The sequence below is a fragment of the Macrobrachium rosenbergii genome, chromosome 28 (assembly GCF_040412425.1).
Source record: "Macrobrachium rosenbergii isolate ZJJX-2024 chromosome 28, ASM4041242v1, whole genome shotgun sequence".
Classification (NCBI taxonomy): Eukaryota; Metazoa; Arthropoda; class Malacostraca; order Decapoda; family Palaemonidae; genus Macrobrachium; species Macrobrachium rosenbergii.
This window is the reverse complement of record NC_089768.1, coordinates 30,217,501-30,237,500: the sequence shown is the minus strand read 5'-3', so window position 1 is coordinate 30,237,500 and position 20,000 is coordinate 30,217,501. Positions and strand designations below refer to the sequence as shown.

The window sequence follows — 20,000 nt, the reverse complement described above, 5'->3', positions numbered from 1 at the left end:
CAAAATCTCAAAAACTATAAGAAAAACTTGTCCCCCTAACTTCCGAAAGCATACAGAAATAACAGGTTACTGTCAATCTTCATTTGATTTTTTACAAGAAGGCAGGAGCTTCCTCAATCCCACGAGACAAAAAATCTTGAACAAGGACATAAAGAAAAACACGAGATATATCCCCGGCCGTTGTTTGTATGAGGCTTCAGGGAGCAAGATGAAATAACAAGGAAGAAACGGCGTCACATTACTGGAGAGCCTGAGGATAGTGAACGAACAGCGTCCTGGAACTGAAAAATAAGTCAGTTGCTTCAGCAATTACCGAGTGGTTTTGTGACGAAATTCCTGGGTTGTCCAGGAAGTCCAGACGGATTAGGAAATTCAAAGGCATTTCTGTTTCTATTTTTGACCAGTTCTAGCAACTATAACTTGACTAATGACACTAATTATATAAAAAGCAATAGGAAGGAAAACATAAATATACTGAAGGCTCAACAACGATTGCAGCATTATGTCAACCTCTGTACAGGGGTAGTGCCGTCAATGCACCTCTCGTGGTGTACTGTAGACATTACTAAAGGATGTTTGCAGCATTCCTTCGGCCCCTAACTAAACCCAGGTTTTAGCCTCTTACTTTAATCCTATTACCGCTCCCCACCTTCCATCTAGCTGTCCAGCATCTTGCACTCCCTTTTTTCACTCTTAACTGTTGATAAGTGTAAGCAACCCAACGCTGGGCTTTATGGCCAAATTTCCATAAATCTATCTAGCAACATTAGGTCAAGTGATGTTCTTTTAGAAATATACATTTGGTCAAATGTACGGGTAATTATTCTAATAACTTAATGTTTGTTATCTTGCTGTAATACTCCACAAGACCAGTGAGCCACTGGCGGGAGCAGGATCTAAAAAAACAATGATAAAAACGTGCCTTGGAAATCTGAAACACCACCCAGTCTTGAAGGTCGCTCCAGTGATCCAGTTGAAAGTTCTTGTTATAAAAAAAAAAGAAGAAAAGAAAAAACAAAAGCACGGCACCGAAAGAATCTCAGAATAGAGGAGAGTCACGCAAGTGAGATTTGCATAACATAAGTTTTTCACTTTGCTATTCGAAGGTCACAGAAATAATGTTCACCGGTCTTTGTGTGTGTGTGTGTGTGTGTGTGTGTGTGTGTTTAGGGTAAATAATAAACATTTTGCAAAAAAATAAAGTGTCGGGAAATAAATCAGAGGCAGTATTTTTTTTTTTAAGTTCAGGAAATGCCTTTGATCACGAGAGAGGTGGACACGTTATAATTTTAAAAAATCGATTCTCTGCATATATATATATCTATATGTATATGTATATATATATATATATATATATATATATATATATATATATATATATATATATATATATATGTGTGTGTGTGTGTGTGTGTGTATTATTATTATTATTATTATTATTGAGAAGATGAATCTTATTCATATGGAACAAGCCCACAGGGGCCACTGGCATGAAATTCAAGCTTCCGAAGAATATGATGTTCATTACAGTCGAACCAATATGTCAAGGCGGACGACAGGAGATCTCATCAGAATGCTTCGTATGTGAATCTCAAAGTTGGGGACATTTTCCCTTGTAGACAAAGAGAAAATTATCATCAGCTTGTAGTCAAGCCGGATCAAGTTCTGTACTGGATGGTGAGAGACCAATCCCTCCACCCAAATTTTCGTTCTTTCTTTTTTCTTTTTTTCCTTCTCATTATAAATGGTTTACATCTGACTTTAGATCACAATATGTTTGTGTTTGTGTGCATGTATAATGACACCAGTTAAATCCTAATCATACAAGCTGGAATTATCAATCCTTTAAAGAAGTGACCCCAATACCCGATAAAATCTTTCAGTAAGATCAACTTGGCGGACAGGGAGTTTGCAGGCAGTCTCATTCGAGGACAGATAGTGTCCAATTAAAAGATTATAAAAGGTTATTTCTTATCAAATCCCTACATCTGCATACTTGTGAAGGGTCAAGCCAACCATAACTTTCCTTTGTGTTTCTTTGATACGCTCGATCGTTTTGGATGTTAAAGTAATGTGTGCATGTATTATGTATATGTGTGTATATATATATATATACATATAAATATAATTCCTTTTCGGTCTATATGCGCACACACACACACACACACATACATGCAAAGGTTACTCGAGGTCGCATTTAGAAGAAATCAAAACAAAGAAAATCCGGGACAAATGAGGAGCGAACACTTCATCTCTGAGAGCTTAATCTGCCTTCACCGCTGAGGTTTTAGGTTCAAGTACGGCGGCTTCCTTATGGGTAAAATGACCAAAATGTTCCTAACTGCGAACGATACAGTCCGGGAGATGCCTCCTGTCACCCGCCTTGACATTTTGGTTTGACTAATATATATATATATATATATATATATATATATATATATATATATATATATATATATATATATATATATATATATATATATATATATTATATATATATATATATAAAGATATAAAAAATCCACGAAGGAAAAGGAAACACTGGAGTGCTGCGAGGCCTTTCGACGCTAGGTCCTTTACTTAGCAGACTGTTGAGTAAAGGACCTAGCATCGAAAGGCCTCGCAGCACTGCTAAGTAAAGGACCTAGCGTCGAAAGGCCTCGCAGCACTCCAGTGTTTCCGTTTCCTTCGTGGATTTTATCTTTATCTATATATTCATCACGTTCCATATTTTCGTGATTCAGTTATATACATACATATATATATATATATATATATATATATATATATATATATATATATATATATATATATATATATATATATATATATATGTGTATATATATAATCACATTAATCTGGTGTCCCTAGCAAAAGGCGCTTCCAAAGAAAAGCAACTCATCATCAACTGCCACTTGCACGCTGTAACTCTTGAATCATGGATGAATCCCCATGCCGGAAACTTCCACAACATCTGCCGCTTCACACACCTATACGTAAGGCTCATGAGCATCACGCTAACACCAATTATACGTACTTGGTCATTCACGTCTATCCTGAAAGCACACTGACGATTCCCCGATATTAGGATCCTTCATTTCTGGCGTCTCTTTTATCCGTCTATTCATCCCTTAAACGGTTTTCCTTTTCTCTTTCTTAACGTTTCAGAATTATGTGCTCTTTCACCAGCCTATCATCTTCCAATCTTTCCACTTGATCAAACCATCTCAAAACACTCTGCTACATTCTTCATCCTGTGGTGACTGTTTAACTACCATTTATCTCCACAGTTCTTCTTATTTCATTTATGCTACCAAAACGGATCTTCTGAACAGAAAAACACCCGTATGTACATGCAAACAAAACACACACGAGCAAAATTTGCACAACGAAACAAAAGCATTAAGTTAAAAGTTAATACAGTAGTGCGCGTTCATGAACCGATAAAGGTTAAGGAGAAATATGATGAACCACACAACACAGGTGAGCCATTTTGGACCCTCTCCTTGTCATAATCCCAAAGACTGATCAGGATTTTAATGACAGAGAAAAAAATGATTTACTGATTACTTGGTGTGGTCATCGACGCCGGAAATATTGGAGCTATAATTATGTCAGGTACGATGAATCTGGGCAACAAAAGAAATGGCTTGATTGGCTTTCTTCAAGAAGCAGTGGCTGATGGCATGAGCCAACGTTAATTACTGACATCTCAATGTTGCGGGATTGCATTCCATGTGACTGGCCTCTTGGCTGCATCTTTCAGTAATCCTGTACAACTCGGATGTACTAATAGAGGTAGCCGATGAATTCAAGGACCTTAAAAGTGATAGGAATTGATAATAACCTGTCATCTTATCAGGCTTTTCCAGTCCTGGAGAGTAACTCATGATCCGTAAGACTAAGAGGTACTTTGAAATGAAACGAAAAGGTTTCTGTGCCTGAGCCTTGCCTGTTTACCCCATCCATCCTCTTAGGTGTTATCATCATCATAATATTAGCAGTATTTTTCTCCGGACGTTGCAGAATACTTCTGGCTTGATTGCTTGATATTTTTGCATCATTCCCCTAAATTTCATATCTCCCTCAGTCTCACAGGAATAATAAATGTGCCAAAGAGTAAAACAGGATAAATAATAATCAGATAATGAAGAAAATATAAGAAAATGCTTTTATTACTACATCATTTATAAAAATGAAAACAGTACTATAGCATTTACAAGAATTAAAAAAACACGAAATTTAAGGCGAGACACTTTGACTAATGCTCAAATTCCTGTAGAATTTCGGCAGAAGAGGATCGAGTTAACCAAGATGGGCTTCCGGGACTTCACAGCTGTTTTTTGGAACGATCACTTTCCGAACTGCCCATATCCTGGACGACCCCCGAAGAATGGACGACCACCGCCTCCGATGAATGGCCGACCGCCGAAGCCTCCGATGAACTCGTGGGAGTCCTCGATGGAAGTGAAGAACCGGCCGAGGACTGTGGTCACAGCTGCCAGGAGCAGTGCCAGGACAAACAGGTAGTTGAAGGCCCTCTGTAAGACAGTGAAACGTACAGTGAACCACAGTGAAAAAAAAATGGTGGCTTTTGGATCAAAATTATTTAAGGGGATTGAAGATAAGGAGTTGGCTTTTGGAATGTAATAGCTCATTCTTTAGCACAAAAAAAAAGTTATTTCCTAGAAAATTTTTAAAAATGTGTCTGGTTTTGGAGAACAGAGTCAGTCTAAATATCAAATAAATGTTGGCCAGATGAAGCAAAAGTGGTGTCTTGCAGAGGATCTGCCCATTTTTTAATTCAAAATATAATGTTAAAAGAACGAAGATTGTTTTAGGTTTTGATAAAACAGTCATTTTAGGCAAAATTAATCAAAAGATACAATACAGAATAATTTTATAGAAATGAAGACAAAATCTGGTTTAATAATAGTGAAAAAAGCTCGTGATTTAGAAATGACAAAGTAAATTCCCAATGACGAAGAGAAAGATTTTCTTGAACGAAAAAAAGGAAGGGCAAAGGGATCCTAATTTCCTAAATATGAAAATAGAGAAAAAATCATTCGCATTCAAGTGGGAGAGGTCCCACCGCCTAGCTTTATAAGGTAAATATGAAAATTACTCACAAATTCAGGTTATCCTTCTAGTCCCAAAACCTGCTAAATAGTTTTCCATGTCTGTCTTTTACCATTCCTGCTTCGCTTTTACTTAAGACGATAAAGAGAGGGAGCTAGAGTTGTTGGACAGCAAGATGAAAAGATTCAGAAAATAATAGAGTTCAAATTCAAGGATTTAGAGGGGGAACTGGGAGAAAGCCCCACAGTTAGAGGGGTTGGACAGCAAGAATTAAGTAAGGAAGCATGGATCTTTTTATTTCCGTGCTAACATTAATGTTTACAAAATTGGCACAGGAAAACAGTGCTCTGTATATCTTTGTGCTTGTGCTCGTATAACTGCCTCATATTTCTAAATACTTGTTCAGGTCTCAAAGCGACTATTTTCTTACTAATAATGTTTTTAAATTTTTACATTAAGGATACTGTTACAAAATAATTCCTTTTCCTACGCACAGTACGCCAAATGTGCTTAACATGTTAAAAATGTTAATACTGGCTACAGAGTCTATATTAGGTGTATTACCAGAACTATGCAGAAAATACATGAACTTGAAAGATATTACAGGGATCTAGAGGAAATTACACAAAGTTTTACCTATTTTTCAGTTCTGCCAACGTTACAAATTCGCGGAATTCATTCTTTTGACTTCCTAAGACTGGCTTCCTCAAGAGGATATCAGGAGATATTCTGCTCTGGTGGGAACTCAGAGCCTTGCACGATAAACAAATGCGCTTTCAGCCATGATACAAAAGACCTTCCAAAAGTGCGAAGACAGACCCTCCAAAAGTGGAAGGTCTTCCAGTTCGGCCACAATACTCATACAAGAGACTATCCAAAAGAGCAAGTTCCAGCTTGACCACAATACAAGAGACCTTCTTAAATTGCAAGTTCCAATTCTTCTACGAAAACAAGAGACCTTCCTTGAAAAGGTCTCTTGCAGAAGTGCAGGTTCCAGTTTGGTCGCGGTGCAAGGGTTCTTCCATAAAAAGGAAGTTCTGGTTCAGCTACAATACCAGAGACCCTCCAGAAGTGTAAGTTCAAGACTGGCCACAATACAAGACAGCCTCTTGAAAACGCAAGTTCCAATTCAGCCACAATACCAAAAACCTCTCGAAAGTGCAAGTTCCTTCCAGTTCGGTCACAAGTCAAGTGGCCTTTCCAGAACGCATGTTCCAGTTCGACCACAGCACAAGAGAAATTCAAAATGCGTAAGTTCCAGTTTGGCCACCATTATAGAGACCTCCCAGAAGTGCAAGTTCCTGTTCGGCCACAGTACAAGAGGCCTTCCAAAAGTGCAAGTTTCAGTTAGGCTACAGCAAAAGAAAACTTCGAAATGTGCAAGTTCCATCCATTTGGGCCTAAATACAAAAGACGCCCAAAAGTTCAAGTTCCAATTCGGCCACAATATCAAGTGATCTGCCAGGTCAGCTTCTGCCAAGAGGCAAAAGCGAGACAGAAAATATGAAGATTTATACTAACCATTGCTGCTTGATGTTTGACTTCCTCTCAGGATATCTGCAACCTGCTAAATACGCCAATTTCTGCGAAGAGTCCTGCTTTTGTATGTTCCAAAGACCCTATAATCAGTGTTCGCAAAACCGGTTTTCTGTGAACAAAGGGATATGAGCTATCCTCTGAAGCTACTGAACTGGTTTTTATTGAAGGACTCTTTTTTAATATCCCTTGAACTGACGAGGTTTTAATCTTACGTACACGATTAACTTTGCAGAGTTATGTCAACTGAAAAGAAACGCCCAAGATAGAACAGGCAGCACCAGCCATAATATTTATTGTAGTGACAGCTCTTTAAAGATGAGAATGCAATTTCTCCAGTACAGCTGCTCTGAGTATTTTTGGGATCCAGCAGAAGGATGCACCTGGAAACCACTAATGACCTTTGGATAACCGATGTCGAAATTCTCCCTTCATGCTCTTGACGACGACAAGAAAAGTGAGTCAACCCGCTCTATTTGCTCATTGGACTCTCTCCCTCCTGAGGACGGTTTGTTTTTGTTGGTCCTGGATTTTTTCGGTTATACCCCATCGAGCCCTATCTTTTTTAGGTTTTTTCCTGAGGGAGGGGTCTCAAGGTCATGATGCTTGCGATGAACCCAGTGGAGTAAAAAACTCGTGTCTTGGGTCTTCTGACTTGCTTTTGCCACGTTTAAGGTAAAGGATGCAAGGATAATAAGCACTTCTTTCAAGGATAACAAACGAATGCTCATTACAATGGTAAATGACGTTTATTAACATCGGGGTGTTTTATCCACGTGCGTTGAGACTGCAAGGATAACAAGGACTCATTACCAGGATACGAAACACTGTTCACAAGGATAAGAAACACTCATCGCAAGGATATGAAACAAGCGCTCATTGTAGGGACAATATAGGAGTGTTTGATCTATGAGCTTTTGAGATTACAAGGAAAACAAGCGTTCATTATAAGGATAATAAAGAAACACTCATTGCAAAGATACCAAACACTAATAGCAAGGAAAACTAACACTCATAGCATGGATACATAACATTTATTGCAAGAATAACAAACGAGCATTAATGCAGGCCTGTTTTATATATAAATAGTTTGCTGTCGATGAAGCTGGCTGAGAAAAAACTAAGAATATGTAATATTTTCTTCACAGCTTATTCCAACAATATCAGCATTCACATATGTAGAAACACTGCCATATTTGCACAAATGATTGCATAATTTTATCTAATGCTTCACCGGGCAACAGAATTCACCAAGCAATATCAGCAACACTGAACAATGATTTAGGAAAAAGGGAATTTCTACTTACAAACCGGTCTCCAACTTCACGCTGTACTAAAAACCTTATGCCTTTGATACTCGAATTTCAAATGCAATGATTTTTATCCATGTAGGTACACACCCCAAGTACCGTTGCTGATTCTTTTAGTTAAAAATAAGAAGATTAATTGGACCTTGTTTGGAGTGACTTACAAATTGTATAGTATTGAAAATGAAAAACATATACAGATCTGTAAGACATTTGGTCTTAGGTGTAATCATCACTGAAAAACTAAAATCCTTGTCTTGTGTATTAAACTGATGCAGTTTTAGAAATACACTAGGACTCATTCAGATACTTTGGGGATAACCGTCCCTATTTTCAGGAGGAATGCATTAAAAAAACAAGAAACATAAAGAGTAACGAAGAGAGAAAAAGTAATCAAGTTACCCTTTCACAGTCAATGAAAAGAATTCACTAGGAATCCTGGGAAAAAACAGCATAAATTGATATTTCATTTCATGGAGTAGCTACGAACACGTGACCATACCACAGGGGCTCCCAAACAGGGGTACATGTACCCCAAGGGGTACATTTGCACGTTTCAGGGGGTACATTTGGTCTGAAGAAAATAATTACTGCTGTACAATTGTATGTGCTGGATCAAAATATAAATTACCTTAGTAATTGCTTTATTTCTGTTGTCACAATTTAAGATACCTATGTAATCTACACAAGCAGACTCCATAAATTTAAAATATCAAAATATTAAAATGTTCTTTTTTAATATTAAGCTTAATTTTTTAGTGTTAGGGGTACATGGGTACCTATAAAAAAAGCCCAAGGGGTACCGAGGAACAAAAAGTTTGGGAACCTCTGCCATATCATATGCATCAAATTCTGCTGATACGTAGACCGCAAATTATTACTGTTGAAGAGACCATTTGCTGCCATGCCCCTAACATCAGTCCATTCTTGTACACTTTTATTTAGCTTGCTTTTTGTCTGTTTGTTTGTTTGGGTCGAATCTTGTAACTCAATTTTCGACCTATTCCCTTCGTCCGATGGACTTGAAACTTCGCATGGTTACTCAATCCCGGTGACAATACAACCTTACATGATTAGTAGGTCAGCAGTGACCTCTAGTGACCCCACAGTGACCTCTCCCAGTAACTCAGTATTTGTATGAAACTCTTCGGATTTTTCATGCCCTCATTGACTGCACAGAATAAGTTAATAACTCTATCAATTTTGTTAGCTACATCATAAATCGGTTACAGTTTCTTTCAAAACTAAAAAGTATAAAATAAAAATAAAAGCGTGGGCTCCAAACATAGAAGGAAATGCTACAAGAAATTAAAAATAAAAAAAATTCTTGTAGCATTTCCTTCCATGTTTGGCGCCCACGCCTTTATTTTTTGTAGACATGATTAATTGTAAGAAAATCCAGGTGTTTCTCAAAAAAATAATTTTTACTTTTTAGTGCATTTTAATAAAAGTGTTCAAATTTTTAAAAATTATTTTTAGATACGTACAGCGCAGGTGTACAATTAAGATTCTGCGCATGCGCCCTGTTGATGTTCATAGATACGTACAGCTCGAGTGCATTAATAGCATATCAGCGCATGAGTCCTGCTAATAGTTTTAAGTACGTACAACGCATGTGCATTAACATCAAATAAGCGCATGTTGCCTATAAATGTGTCGACATTCGTTTATCTCTTCATTTCAACTTAAGATGCCGCCGACGAACCTGAAACTCGCAACGAAATTCAGCTCGGAAAGACAAACTTAGTTCATCGATTGCATATTTTGTGAAGCTGTACAAGAGAAACTATCATTATTGAAAGCAATTCAGTGCATGCGCCCCTTCAACGTATATGGGTAAGTACACCGCATGCACTTCCAAGGCAAATGTCTGTCAGTGTCAGTGTCTCCGCCACTCCAAATCAAGATTCAAGATGCTATTAAGGTTGATGAAACTCCCTCGAAAGACGAGTTAGCTCAGCAATTAAAGCATCAATGAAATTTTAGTTTTGGGGTACGGGTCCGTAATGGCAGCAGAGCTGCATAGGATGCAGCAATCGGTACACGTCAAGAACAACCATCCTATAAATGTGTCTGGCTACGAAAAGTTGGGACTCGAAGGCGACTAGCACTGCTGCCATATATTCTCTTAATCCCGTTCAAACTTTTCAGGAAAAAGGGGTTGTAGTAATGGCAATTTTTTTTTTTTTTTTTTGAGCAGCGCTGCCATTTCCTCTTGTATGGGTGATTAAGTGAAGTGACCATGGGTCACAGTTATCAGGGGTAACAAGGGGATTGCCTGTCACCTCTCTCATTCGTCAGCACAAAAGCACAACACAAAAATCAAAACATTATACTTGGACTTTGCTGTACATTTTTCATATTGCTCAATACAAAATTTAATTAAAGGTGTATATGTATAAATATATATAATATACACAATTATATATGTATATATATAATATATACTGTATATACCTTTTATGTATATATGTACATACATTAATATAAATGCATGCACACGTCACATAAAAACGAATTCACTTGTAAGTAAAAACACATCGCTGGCCAGTACGGTCGAGTATGCCCCTTCTCAGAATTACCCTTAGCCTCGATCTTAATCCTGAAATTGTACCTTTTTGGATTATGATGAAATACCTCCTTTAGCAAGATGGGAAACGTGTCAACGCCGCTAATTATAGGAAAGTCTCAACCCTCCGTAGCTAGACTGAACCGGTCGGTATCCTTAGCTGATCTCTTAGGGACACAAAGAGCGATCGGTGTCTACATGGTCCAGGCTACGGATAAGAATCTATTACCGTTATAAGTTTGGGGAAATAAAAGCGAAAGAACACATCCTGAGTATACGTTTTCAAGTGGAGCAACTGCAACTTAACTTAAATTGGGGAGACTGGAAGAAATCTCTACAAAGGAAACGGCGAACACAAAAGAGCCGTTGGCAACAAACTGCAGCAACAGCCTTTCATTGGCGAGAATTCGACAATAAAATGGATTTTAAGGGTAGCACCTGGTATACACAGGGCCGGATTAAGGGGGGGGGCAGGGGGCTGGGCCCCGGGCCACCCACCAAGAGGGGGCCTCCCACCAATAAAAACAATACAGTTTAATTTAATAATATAGTTTGTATATAGACTATATAGTTTATAATGTAGTTTATATATAGACTATAGTTTGTAGTGTATGCAATAGGAGTTGGAAAGGGGGGCCTCCCACCAGAGTGGGCCCCAGGCCTCCCACCAGCTTAATCCGGCCCTGGGTATACAGAAGCTGTATTGTAAAGTGCTTTTTTTATATAGTAACTCGATACCGACGGTAACTGGAAACGAAATCTTTTCGTGTTCCAGATAAATAAATCATCCAGATTCATTAAGGAAACTTATAATCCAGACTCACTCCCGAGGCTAATCGAATTCTAAATGATAACCTTCATGACCTACACCCAGAATGGACGCCCCTTGCATAGCAGATGAGCAGCGTAACAACATCAAACCAGAACGGTCAGTCGGGCAGTCGAAAGATCTAGCTGGAACCTGATTTAGAGAATCTGCCCCTGTGACCTTTCGATCCAGTTTCGTTCTTCTAGGGACAGTAGTCACTTTAAAGTTTCGGGGGTTTTAAGCGCATTTCCAACAATCAATTAAGACCAGATTTACAAGGAAATAGATTTTAAATAGCGTGATCGTTCTTCAAAATCTTCTCCAACATTATTATTGATGAAGGGAATCCTCCATTTTGGGGATTTTGAACCGCTGATCAGTAGTTTACCAGACCAACATCATATCCAGTCAGCCACAGAGTATGTAATGCTAACTTAGCAAACTCAAGTCACAGGGTATAATCCCAAAGAGGAGGTTTGGCTTTATTCTTTAGTTCAAGGGGAGACTGCCTTCTTATAAAATCTAAAATTTGGGTAAAGCGAGACTGACAAAAGTTGTTGGCAATGGGTAAGCGAACATGACATGAGTTACCGATACACTTATCTGTCACTCAACAAGAACTTGCCTAGGGACATTTTCCTCATTGACGTCGTGAATGATGACGGCCGAAACGGCAAAAAAAAAAAAAAAAAAAAAAAAATATATATATATATATATATATATATATATATATATATATATATATATATATATATATATATATATATATATATATATATATATATATATATATATATATATATATATATATATATATATATATATATATATATATATATATATATATATATATATATATATATATATATATATATATATATATATATATATATATATATATATATATATATATATATATATATATATATATATATATATATATATATATATATATATATTATATATATATATATATATATATATATATATATATATATATATATATATGTGTGTGTGTGTGTGCTTGTGCATGTGTAAAATTATGTAGGCCTATGAGAAGAGTGTATGCTCGAATGCACTTTCAAGACTTGGGGGGGACTGGCTCAGAGGCTATGACACAACCCAAATCTTAAGAACGTTGGTTATTTAATTATCACAAAATCTTAAACTTGGAAATTTAAACCATCTTACTGTGCTTGATATATTATAATTAAAATGCAATTCCAGAATTACATAATACCGCTAATATTGACGTGATGTATTAATGGCAATTAACATGACCATAAATACCAAAGGTAATTCAGTTATTTTATTGTTATCACCGTGTCTTAATCATTGTTTTTAGTCTCACAATTCAGCTTTAATCATCAATACCCCTACAAATATATATCATCGTGAAAACCGGTTCCATAAAGGGAACTGCCTAAATCAGTGGTTCTCATCCAGGGGAGGAGTTTCCTCCTACAATTATAGTGTGCTTTCTCTTTAAAAATGACGGCAATATTTGAGTAATATTGCAATTGCATCCACTTTGCGTCAAAAAACTTTTGTCGCTCTACATTTCCCTATTTAAACTGGAGTTCGAAACCCGTAGTTTAATTTTACCAAAAAAAGTATGAATTCAATTTACGTTTTATATTGTATAATAATAATAATAATAATAATAATAATAATAATAATAATAATAATAATAATAATAATAATAATAATAATAATAGTGGTTATCACTTCCTTGAACCACTAATTTTCAACTCAACACTATATGACATCCCTTAACTTTGGTAAATATTTTCTGTGCCCCACTGGTGACTTTTGCATTACGTGGACCCTCCTATCTGCCTCCAAATCCTTCTTTGCAAAAGGAATGCATTTGAAACTTCACAATGACGCTTTCCTTTCATTGTATACATTCGGTTTAACCCGAGGTATACCAACACGGCCTATCGCTTTGTAATGTTACTTTTGTCACTTGCATTTACCCTGGGGTGTCCATGAGGTAGTGACTGGCCTCTCTCAAACCCGTCACACCAGTTGATTTCTTGCGATTGTAAGTATTACTTAATACCTGAAGGTGACCACCTTCAAGAAACCTGGATTGCATATACAGTAATTCTATATTTATTCACACCAGACCTGTTTACGTACTAACAGCCATCCCAGCGGCGGTGATAATGGTGATTGCAATGAAAATGATAAGGATAATAGAAATGACAATCATTACTGGATCATCGGTGGATGCTTTTCACAGACTTTATGCCTTTATTGGTGTGCATTGCCAAGCACGACTTTTATTGCAGATCTTGATAAAGTAAAGAAACATCCTGTGGTGTAAATATTTTTTTTATTTTCGTGTTCCTTGGTCCTACTACGATAAAGTATACATAGCTATTATTGAAGAAAACCTTCTAATAGAGTTGTCAATGGATTTAAATGTTTAAAGTAAGAAGCCTTTGTGGTCACATTTGCAAAAAAAATCGGCTGCAATGCGAGAGATCTATTGCAGTTCAACTGAACTTAGAATTTAAACTGATACATTGATATTTCAAGCAATTCTATTTATCCGTTTATTTATTTCTTGATTTAATGATTTATTTATTTGCTTGTTTACTTTTGAAGGTTTGGGTAAATTAGTCTGCATTATAGTGATTAATAACTCTTGAGTTTGGGTGACCACAGACAGGCGGCTGGATGATGACTTTCGTTGCAAATTGATGACATAGTTGTTAACAAAATATCAATTGCACAAATGAGTAAATGAATCTTAACCCTTAAGCACAGAACATTTTTCTTTGATACTAATAGTCAGATAAACTTTTATTGGTTTATTAATGCCAGTATCGTGAATTAAATCAAGAAAATGAATAATTTTACCGAGAATTGACAAATGTTCGGTGTTGCAGCCTCTCAGAAAAAGGATGACATAGATCATATCACGAATAATTTGCTATGTTCAAGAGTATACTAGTAGAAAGATGAAATTTATTACCACAAAAAAAAAAAAGAAACATGGAAGAAACAGCATGAAAATAATACTGAGAGAAGTGATATTAAGGCCTGGTTACAGGTGCTGCCATCTGACCAAAACCCCGCAAGAATGAATAGTTGACAACTACTTTATATACAGGGTGTAACGCGAGTCTATGCAAATATTTCGGAAAATGAAAGAAAAAGTAATTCTGAGCAGAAAATTTTCTATAAAGATAGGCATTTTAACGCTTCGTTTCTTGGTGAGTGGAATTTTTATAACAACCATTCGTCATTAACACTGCTCTCAGGCAAGGGAGGCTGTTAACGGGAGGTCGGAGTCGCCTGGAATGTTGGGGATGAAGTGAATGGGGCAAGTGGATTGCTCGTCATTTAATTATGATTCTTTCCTTTTTAGCTGTTATGACTTGGACCATCGATGGATGGTCTCTTCTTTGTCACTTTTTCATAAGTTGTATTCTAACAGAGATCCTTTACATTCACGATTAACCCTGATCCCTTTTTCCTGCCGAGAGCAACCAGGTTTGCTGAAAAGCAGCACCAATATGCAGTAAATGTGCCTCGCTGTTGAACTTCTCGGTTCCAGTGGTCTTTTGTTCCTCACACCACTGGACTGCAGCACAGCCTCCCAGAGGATGTTGTGCAACAGAATTTCAGAAGTTCAGACAAGGATGCAATGAATTACGACCTTAATACAATTCAACTTGTATATTAATATCTTAATTACATGCTTTTTTATTTATTAATCTGTTTTTCCAATAACTGATCTCCCCTTTCTGTGTTTCTCATTACCTTCTGTTGCTTCTTTCAAATGAGCACCATATTCTTTGGAAGCTTTCAAAGAATTTTCACTGCTGTCATCAGTTTTAGTATCTGAACCACTTCGTTTTAAGTGTGGGCATTATTCATTGATTAAGGAATGCTTGTCTAAACAACGCAGATTTGTTTAAATTCGGCCACTTTTGAAGTAAGTAGTTTGTTGGCATAATAATGACGATTACTTCACGAGATTAAGGAGTGGAAACGTAATATAAGCATTATTTCTCAAGATAATTCTAGCCCCCAATAAATGCTCTACAGTTTGTCAATGGTTCTCGTTATTTTATGCTTAAAACCATAAGTTTAATAAAACAAAAAGATTTGAAAATATTTATTTTTGTTCGTATTAGAATCTTTGTCCCATTTTATTTTGGAATGTGAGAATTATATACATATTTTCATTTGAAAACTTATGGAAGGACAAATTTAAATACATAAAAATATACTGTACACTTTTGTTTTTAAAAGCTGAGAACATGAGTGCTCCTTAGAGATCTTAGGTGGCTGTGCATTTAAGTTATTGAATTTTTGCTACGCTGTAGCAATAATTCTGACTAGAAGTGAGTTCGTTCCTCGTATACTGTCAAACGCTACCTCCGATTGCTATCAGAGTAGAGCAGTGACAACACCTCCCCGCTGAAGGCTCATTTCCAGAGGGAAGACCTACGTTGCCATTTCCCAGAGGAAGCTCAACTCCACTGCCACCTCCAAACTGAAAGCCAATGTTGCTACCACTATTTCCAGAATGAAGACCTGGGTTACCATTTAGAGGAGGAAGTTCAGCACCACTGTCAGCTCCAAACTGAAGACCACTATTGCTACCTACATTTCCAGAGGGAAAACCTACATTACCATTTCCCAAAGAAAGTTCAACCCCACTGTCACCTCCAAACTGAAGACCACTATTGCTACCACCATTTCCAGATTGAAGACCTGCGTTACCATTTCCAAGAGGAAGTTCAACACCACTGCCACCTCCAAACTGAAGGCCAATGCCGCTACCAACATTTCCAGAGGGAAGACCTACATTACCATTTCCAAGAGAAAGTTCAACCCCACTGTCACCTCCAAACTGAAGGCCACTATCGCTACCACCAACTACAGAGGGAAGACCTGCGTTACCATTTCCCAAAGAAAGTTCAACTCCACTGTCACCTCCAAACTGAAGGCCACTGCCACTACCAACATTTCCAGAGGGAAGACCTACTTTACCATTTTCAAGAAAAAGTTCAACTCCACTGTCACCTCCAAACTGAAGGCCACTATCACTACCACCAACTCCAGAGGGAAGACCTACGTTACCATTTCCCAAAGAAAGTTCAACTCCACTGTCAGCTCCAAACTGAAGGCCACTGCCACTACCAACATTTCCAGAGGGAAGACCTACATTACCATTTCCAAGAGAAAGTTCAACCCCACTGTCACCTCCAAACTGAAGGCCACTATCGCTACCACCAACTACAGAGGGAAGACCTGCGTTACCATTTCCCAAAGAAAGTTCAACTCCACTGTCAGCTCCAAACTGAAGGCCACTGCCACTACCAACATTTCCAGAGGGAAGACCTACTTTACCATTTTCAAGAGAAAGTTCAACTCCACTGTCACCTCCAAACTGAAGTCCACCATCACTACCACCAACTACAGAGGGAAGACCTACGTTACCATTTCCCAAAGAAAGTTCAACTCCGCTGTCACCTCCAAACTGAAGGCCACTGCCACTACCAACATTTCCAGAGGGAAGACCTACATTACCATTTCCAAGAGAAAGTTCAACTCCACTGTCACTTCCAAACTGAAGGCCACTATCACTACCACCAACTCCAGAGGAAGACCTACGTTACCATTTCCCAAAGAAAGTTCAACTCCACTGTCACCTCCAAACTGAAGGCCACTGCCACTACCAACATTTCCAGAGGGAAGACCTACATTACCATTTTCAAGAGAAAGTTCAACTCCACTGTCACTTCCAAACTGAAGGCCACTATCACTACCACCAACTACAGAGGGAAGACCTATGTTACCATTTCCCAAAGAAAGTTCAACTCCACTGTCACCTCCAAACTGAAAGCCACTGCCACTACCAACATTTCCAGAGGGAAGACCTACTTTACCATTTTCAAGAGAAAGTTCAACTCCACTGTCACCTCCAAACTGAAGGCCATTATCACTACCACCAACTCCAGAGGGAAGACCTACGTTACCATTTCCCAAAGAAAGTTCAACTCCACTGTCACCTCCAAACTGAAGGCCACTGCCACTACCAACATTTCCAGAGGGAAGACCTACATTACCATTTTCAAGAGAAAGTTCAACTCCACTGTCACCTCCAAACTGAAGGCCACTATCACTACCACCAACTACAGAGGGAAGACCTACGTTACCATTTCCCAAAGAAAGTTCAACTCCACTGTCACCTCCAAACTGAAGGCCACTGCCACTACCAACATTTCCAGAGGGAAGACCTACATTACCATTTCCAAGAGAAAGTTCAACTCCACTGTCACCTCCAAACTGAAGGCCACTATCACTACCACCAACTCCAGAGGGAAGACCTATGTCACCATTTCCCAAAGAAAGTTCAACTCCACTGTCACCTCCAAACTGAAGGCCACTGCCGCTGCCAACATTTCCAGAGGGAAGACCTACATTACCATTTCCCAAAGAAAGTTCAACTCCACTGTCACCTCCAAATTGAAGGCCACTATTGCTACCACCAACTACAGAGGGAAGACCTACGTTACCATTTCCCAAAGAAAGTTCAACTCCACTGTCACCTCCAAACTGAAGGCCACTGCCACTACCAACATTTCCAGAGTGAAGACCTGCATTACCATTTCCAAGAGGAAGTTCAACACCACTGCCACCTCCAAACTGAAGGCCACTGCCATTACCAACATTTCCAGAGTGAAGACCTGCATTACCATTTCCAAGAGAAAGTTCAACACCACTGTCACCTCCAAACTGAAGGCCACTATCGCTACCACCAACTACAGAGGAAAGACCTACGTTTTCATTTCCCAAAGAAAGTTCAACTCCAATGTCACCTCCAAACTGAAGGCCACTGCCACTACCAACATTTCCAGAGTGAAGACCTGCGTTACCATTTCCAAGAGGAAGTTCAACACCACTGCCACCTCCAGACTGAAGGCCACTGCCACTACCAATATTTCCAGAGGGAAGACGTACATTACTATATCCAAGAGAAAGTTCAACCCCACTGTTACCTCCAAACTGAAGGCCACTATCGCTACCACCAACTACAGAGGGAAGAGCTGCGTTACCATTTTCCCAAAGAAAGTTCAACCCCACTGCCACCTCCAAACTGAAGGCCATTGCCATTACCACCATTTCTAGAAGGAAGACCTTTGTTTCCATATCCCAAAGGAAGTTCACCCCCAGTGTCATCTCCAAACTGAAGGCCACTGCCGCTACCACTATTTTCAGAAGGAAGACCTATGTTGCCATTTCTCAAAGGTAGTTCAACCCCTCTGTCACCACTTCCACGTGGGTGATTACCACCATAACCATCTTCATTGTCCCCAGATGTGAGCCTTTGATTATCACCAACTGCACCCCCGAGTGGAGAATCTACCACATTGCTGATTCTGAATAGGTTGTGAGATCCAGTGCCCCCATGCTGAACACTGCCTCCTTTCATAAAACGATGTCCACCACCTACTCTAAGTGGACGGCCAGTTTCACTGCCAATCGGCAATGGGGTGTCTCTATGTCTGCCTCCAGGTGAATGACCGGTTCCCGGTGGACCGCTTCCAGACATTCGAAAAGGACCTCCATTTTTACTTCCATCCAGGAACCGACTACCAGAACCACCACCTCCCCCAAATGGGTGACCACGACCAGCGCCAAATCCCACTAAATCTTCGAGGCGAAAGTGATCGTCTTCTCTGCTTTCACTGGAACTGATGTGCCGTGCTTGGGAGACATTCACTGTCACAAGTAGGGCCAGTGATAAAAGGCAACAGATCTTCCCCTGTAAACACAAAAACATGTGATTAATTTGCTGTCTCCTTTGGCGTTGTATCGTTTGAGCACTCATAATTTGCCATTGGTTTTAAAATCTAGATCTTGAATCAGATAATATCGAGTCTTTATTGGTTTTAAAATCAAATTGTATCTTAATTTTATTGTGAAATCTTCAATGAATCAAATAATATATATATATATATATAGTATTTTATATATATATATATTGAAGCTACTTGAAACTACAAATAAACTTTAATATCAAATCCATTGAATATCCCCGATCTTAATTTTACGGGAATAGCTCAGATCGACAATGAACTTCGAGACACACGTCCATTTATCACACACATCACAGCGTGGATTTGATATTAAGCGATATTTGAAGCTTCATGATCGTATATAAATCACGGTGATGATAGAAAATGTCATATATATATATATATATATATATATATATATATATATATATATATATATATATATATATATATATATATATATATATATATATATATTTACAAACATATGTATATATATACTAGCTAGCCAACCCGGCACTGCCTGAGACAACCATGAATGACAACCGATAAAATATCTTTCTCTCCTTCTCCCTCTCTCTCTCTCTCTCTCTCTCTCTCTCTCTCTCTCTCTCTCTCTCTCTCTCTCTCTCTCATTTTTCCCTCCTTCTCCTCCCTAACACCCCCTCTACTCTCTTTCTCACTTCCTCTCCCTCTCACTCTCTCCCTCTGTCACCCCTTCCCAATCCCCAAAATCTTTAGTGCCATTGATGTCTTACCCCCACAGAATTCTTTTCCAGATAGTAAGTCATATGTATACCGAAATTAGGTAAGATAACGTATACCGAAATTAGGTAAGATAAATCGTAAAGTTTAATTAGTTACTAAGCCCT

General features: G+C 38.3%; 2 protein-coding genes and 1 long non-coding RNA gene across 3 annotated transcripts in view; all 3 read right to left on the bottom strand.

The window, feature by feature from the left end:
• Positions 1 to 4,147: 4,147 nt before the first annotated feature.
• Positions 4,148 to 6,741, bottom strand: LOC136853921 (uncharacterized). Its single transcript, XR_010857581.1, has 2 exons — positions 6,601 to 6,741; positions 4,148 to 4,541 (listed from the first exon to the last, which is right to left on the bottom strand). It is a non-coding gene; the product is annotated as an uncharacterized lncRNA (long non-coding RNA).
• An 8,680-nt stretch (positions 6,742 to 15,421) lies between these two features.
• Positions 15,422 to 20,000, bottom strand: part of LOC136854193 (uncharacterized transmembrane protein DDB_G0289901-like) — a 5,893-nt gene continuing 1,314 nt past the window's right edge. Inside the window, exon 2 of the mRNA XM_067130497.1 lies at positions 15,422 to 19,094. Within this exon, the coding sequence (XP_066986598.1) occupies positions 16,847 to 18,508 (1,662 nt within the window). The 5' untranslated portion in view covers positions 18,509 to 19,094 and the 3' untranslated portion in view covers positions 15,422 to 16,846. The remainder of the gene's footprint in view (positions 19,095 to 20,000) is intronic.
• Positions 15,687 to 16,831, bottom strand: LOC136853953 (uncharacterized). The gene is made up of 2 exons (XM_067129851.1): positions 16,799 to 16,831; positions 15,687 to 16,715 (listed from the first exon to the last, which is right to left on the bottom strand). The coding sequence occupies exons 1-2, from the start codon at positions 16,829 to 16,831 to the stop codon at positions 15,687 to 15,689; spliced, it is 1,062 nt and encodes a 353-aa protein (XP_066985952.1).

Coding starts and splice junctions, on each gene's coding strand:
- LOC136853953 (XM_067129851.1), bottom strand. CDS start 16,831: ATGTTGGTAGTGGCAGTGGCCTTCAGTTTGGAG. Junction 16,716..16,798: donor CAGTGGCCTTCAGTTTGGAG/GTGACAGCGGAG, acceptor GGTGGACTTCAG/TTTGGAGGTGACAGTGGAGT.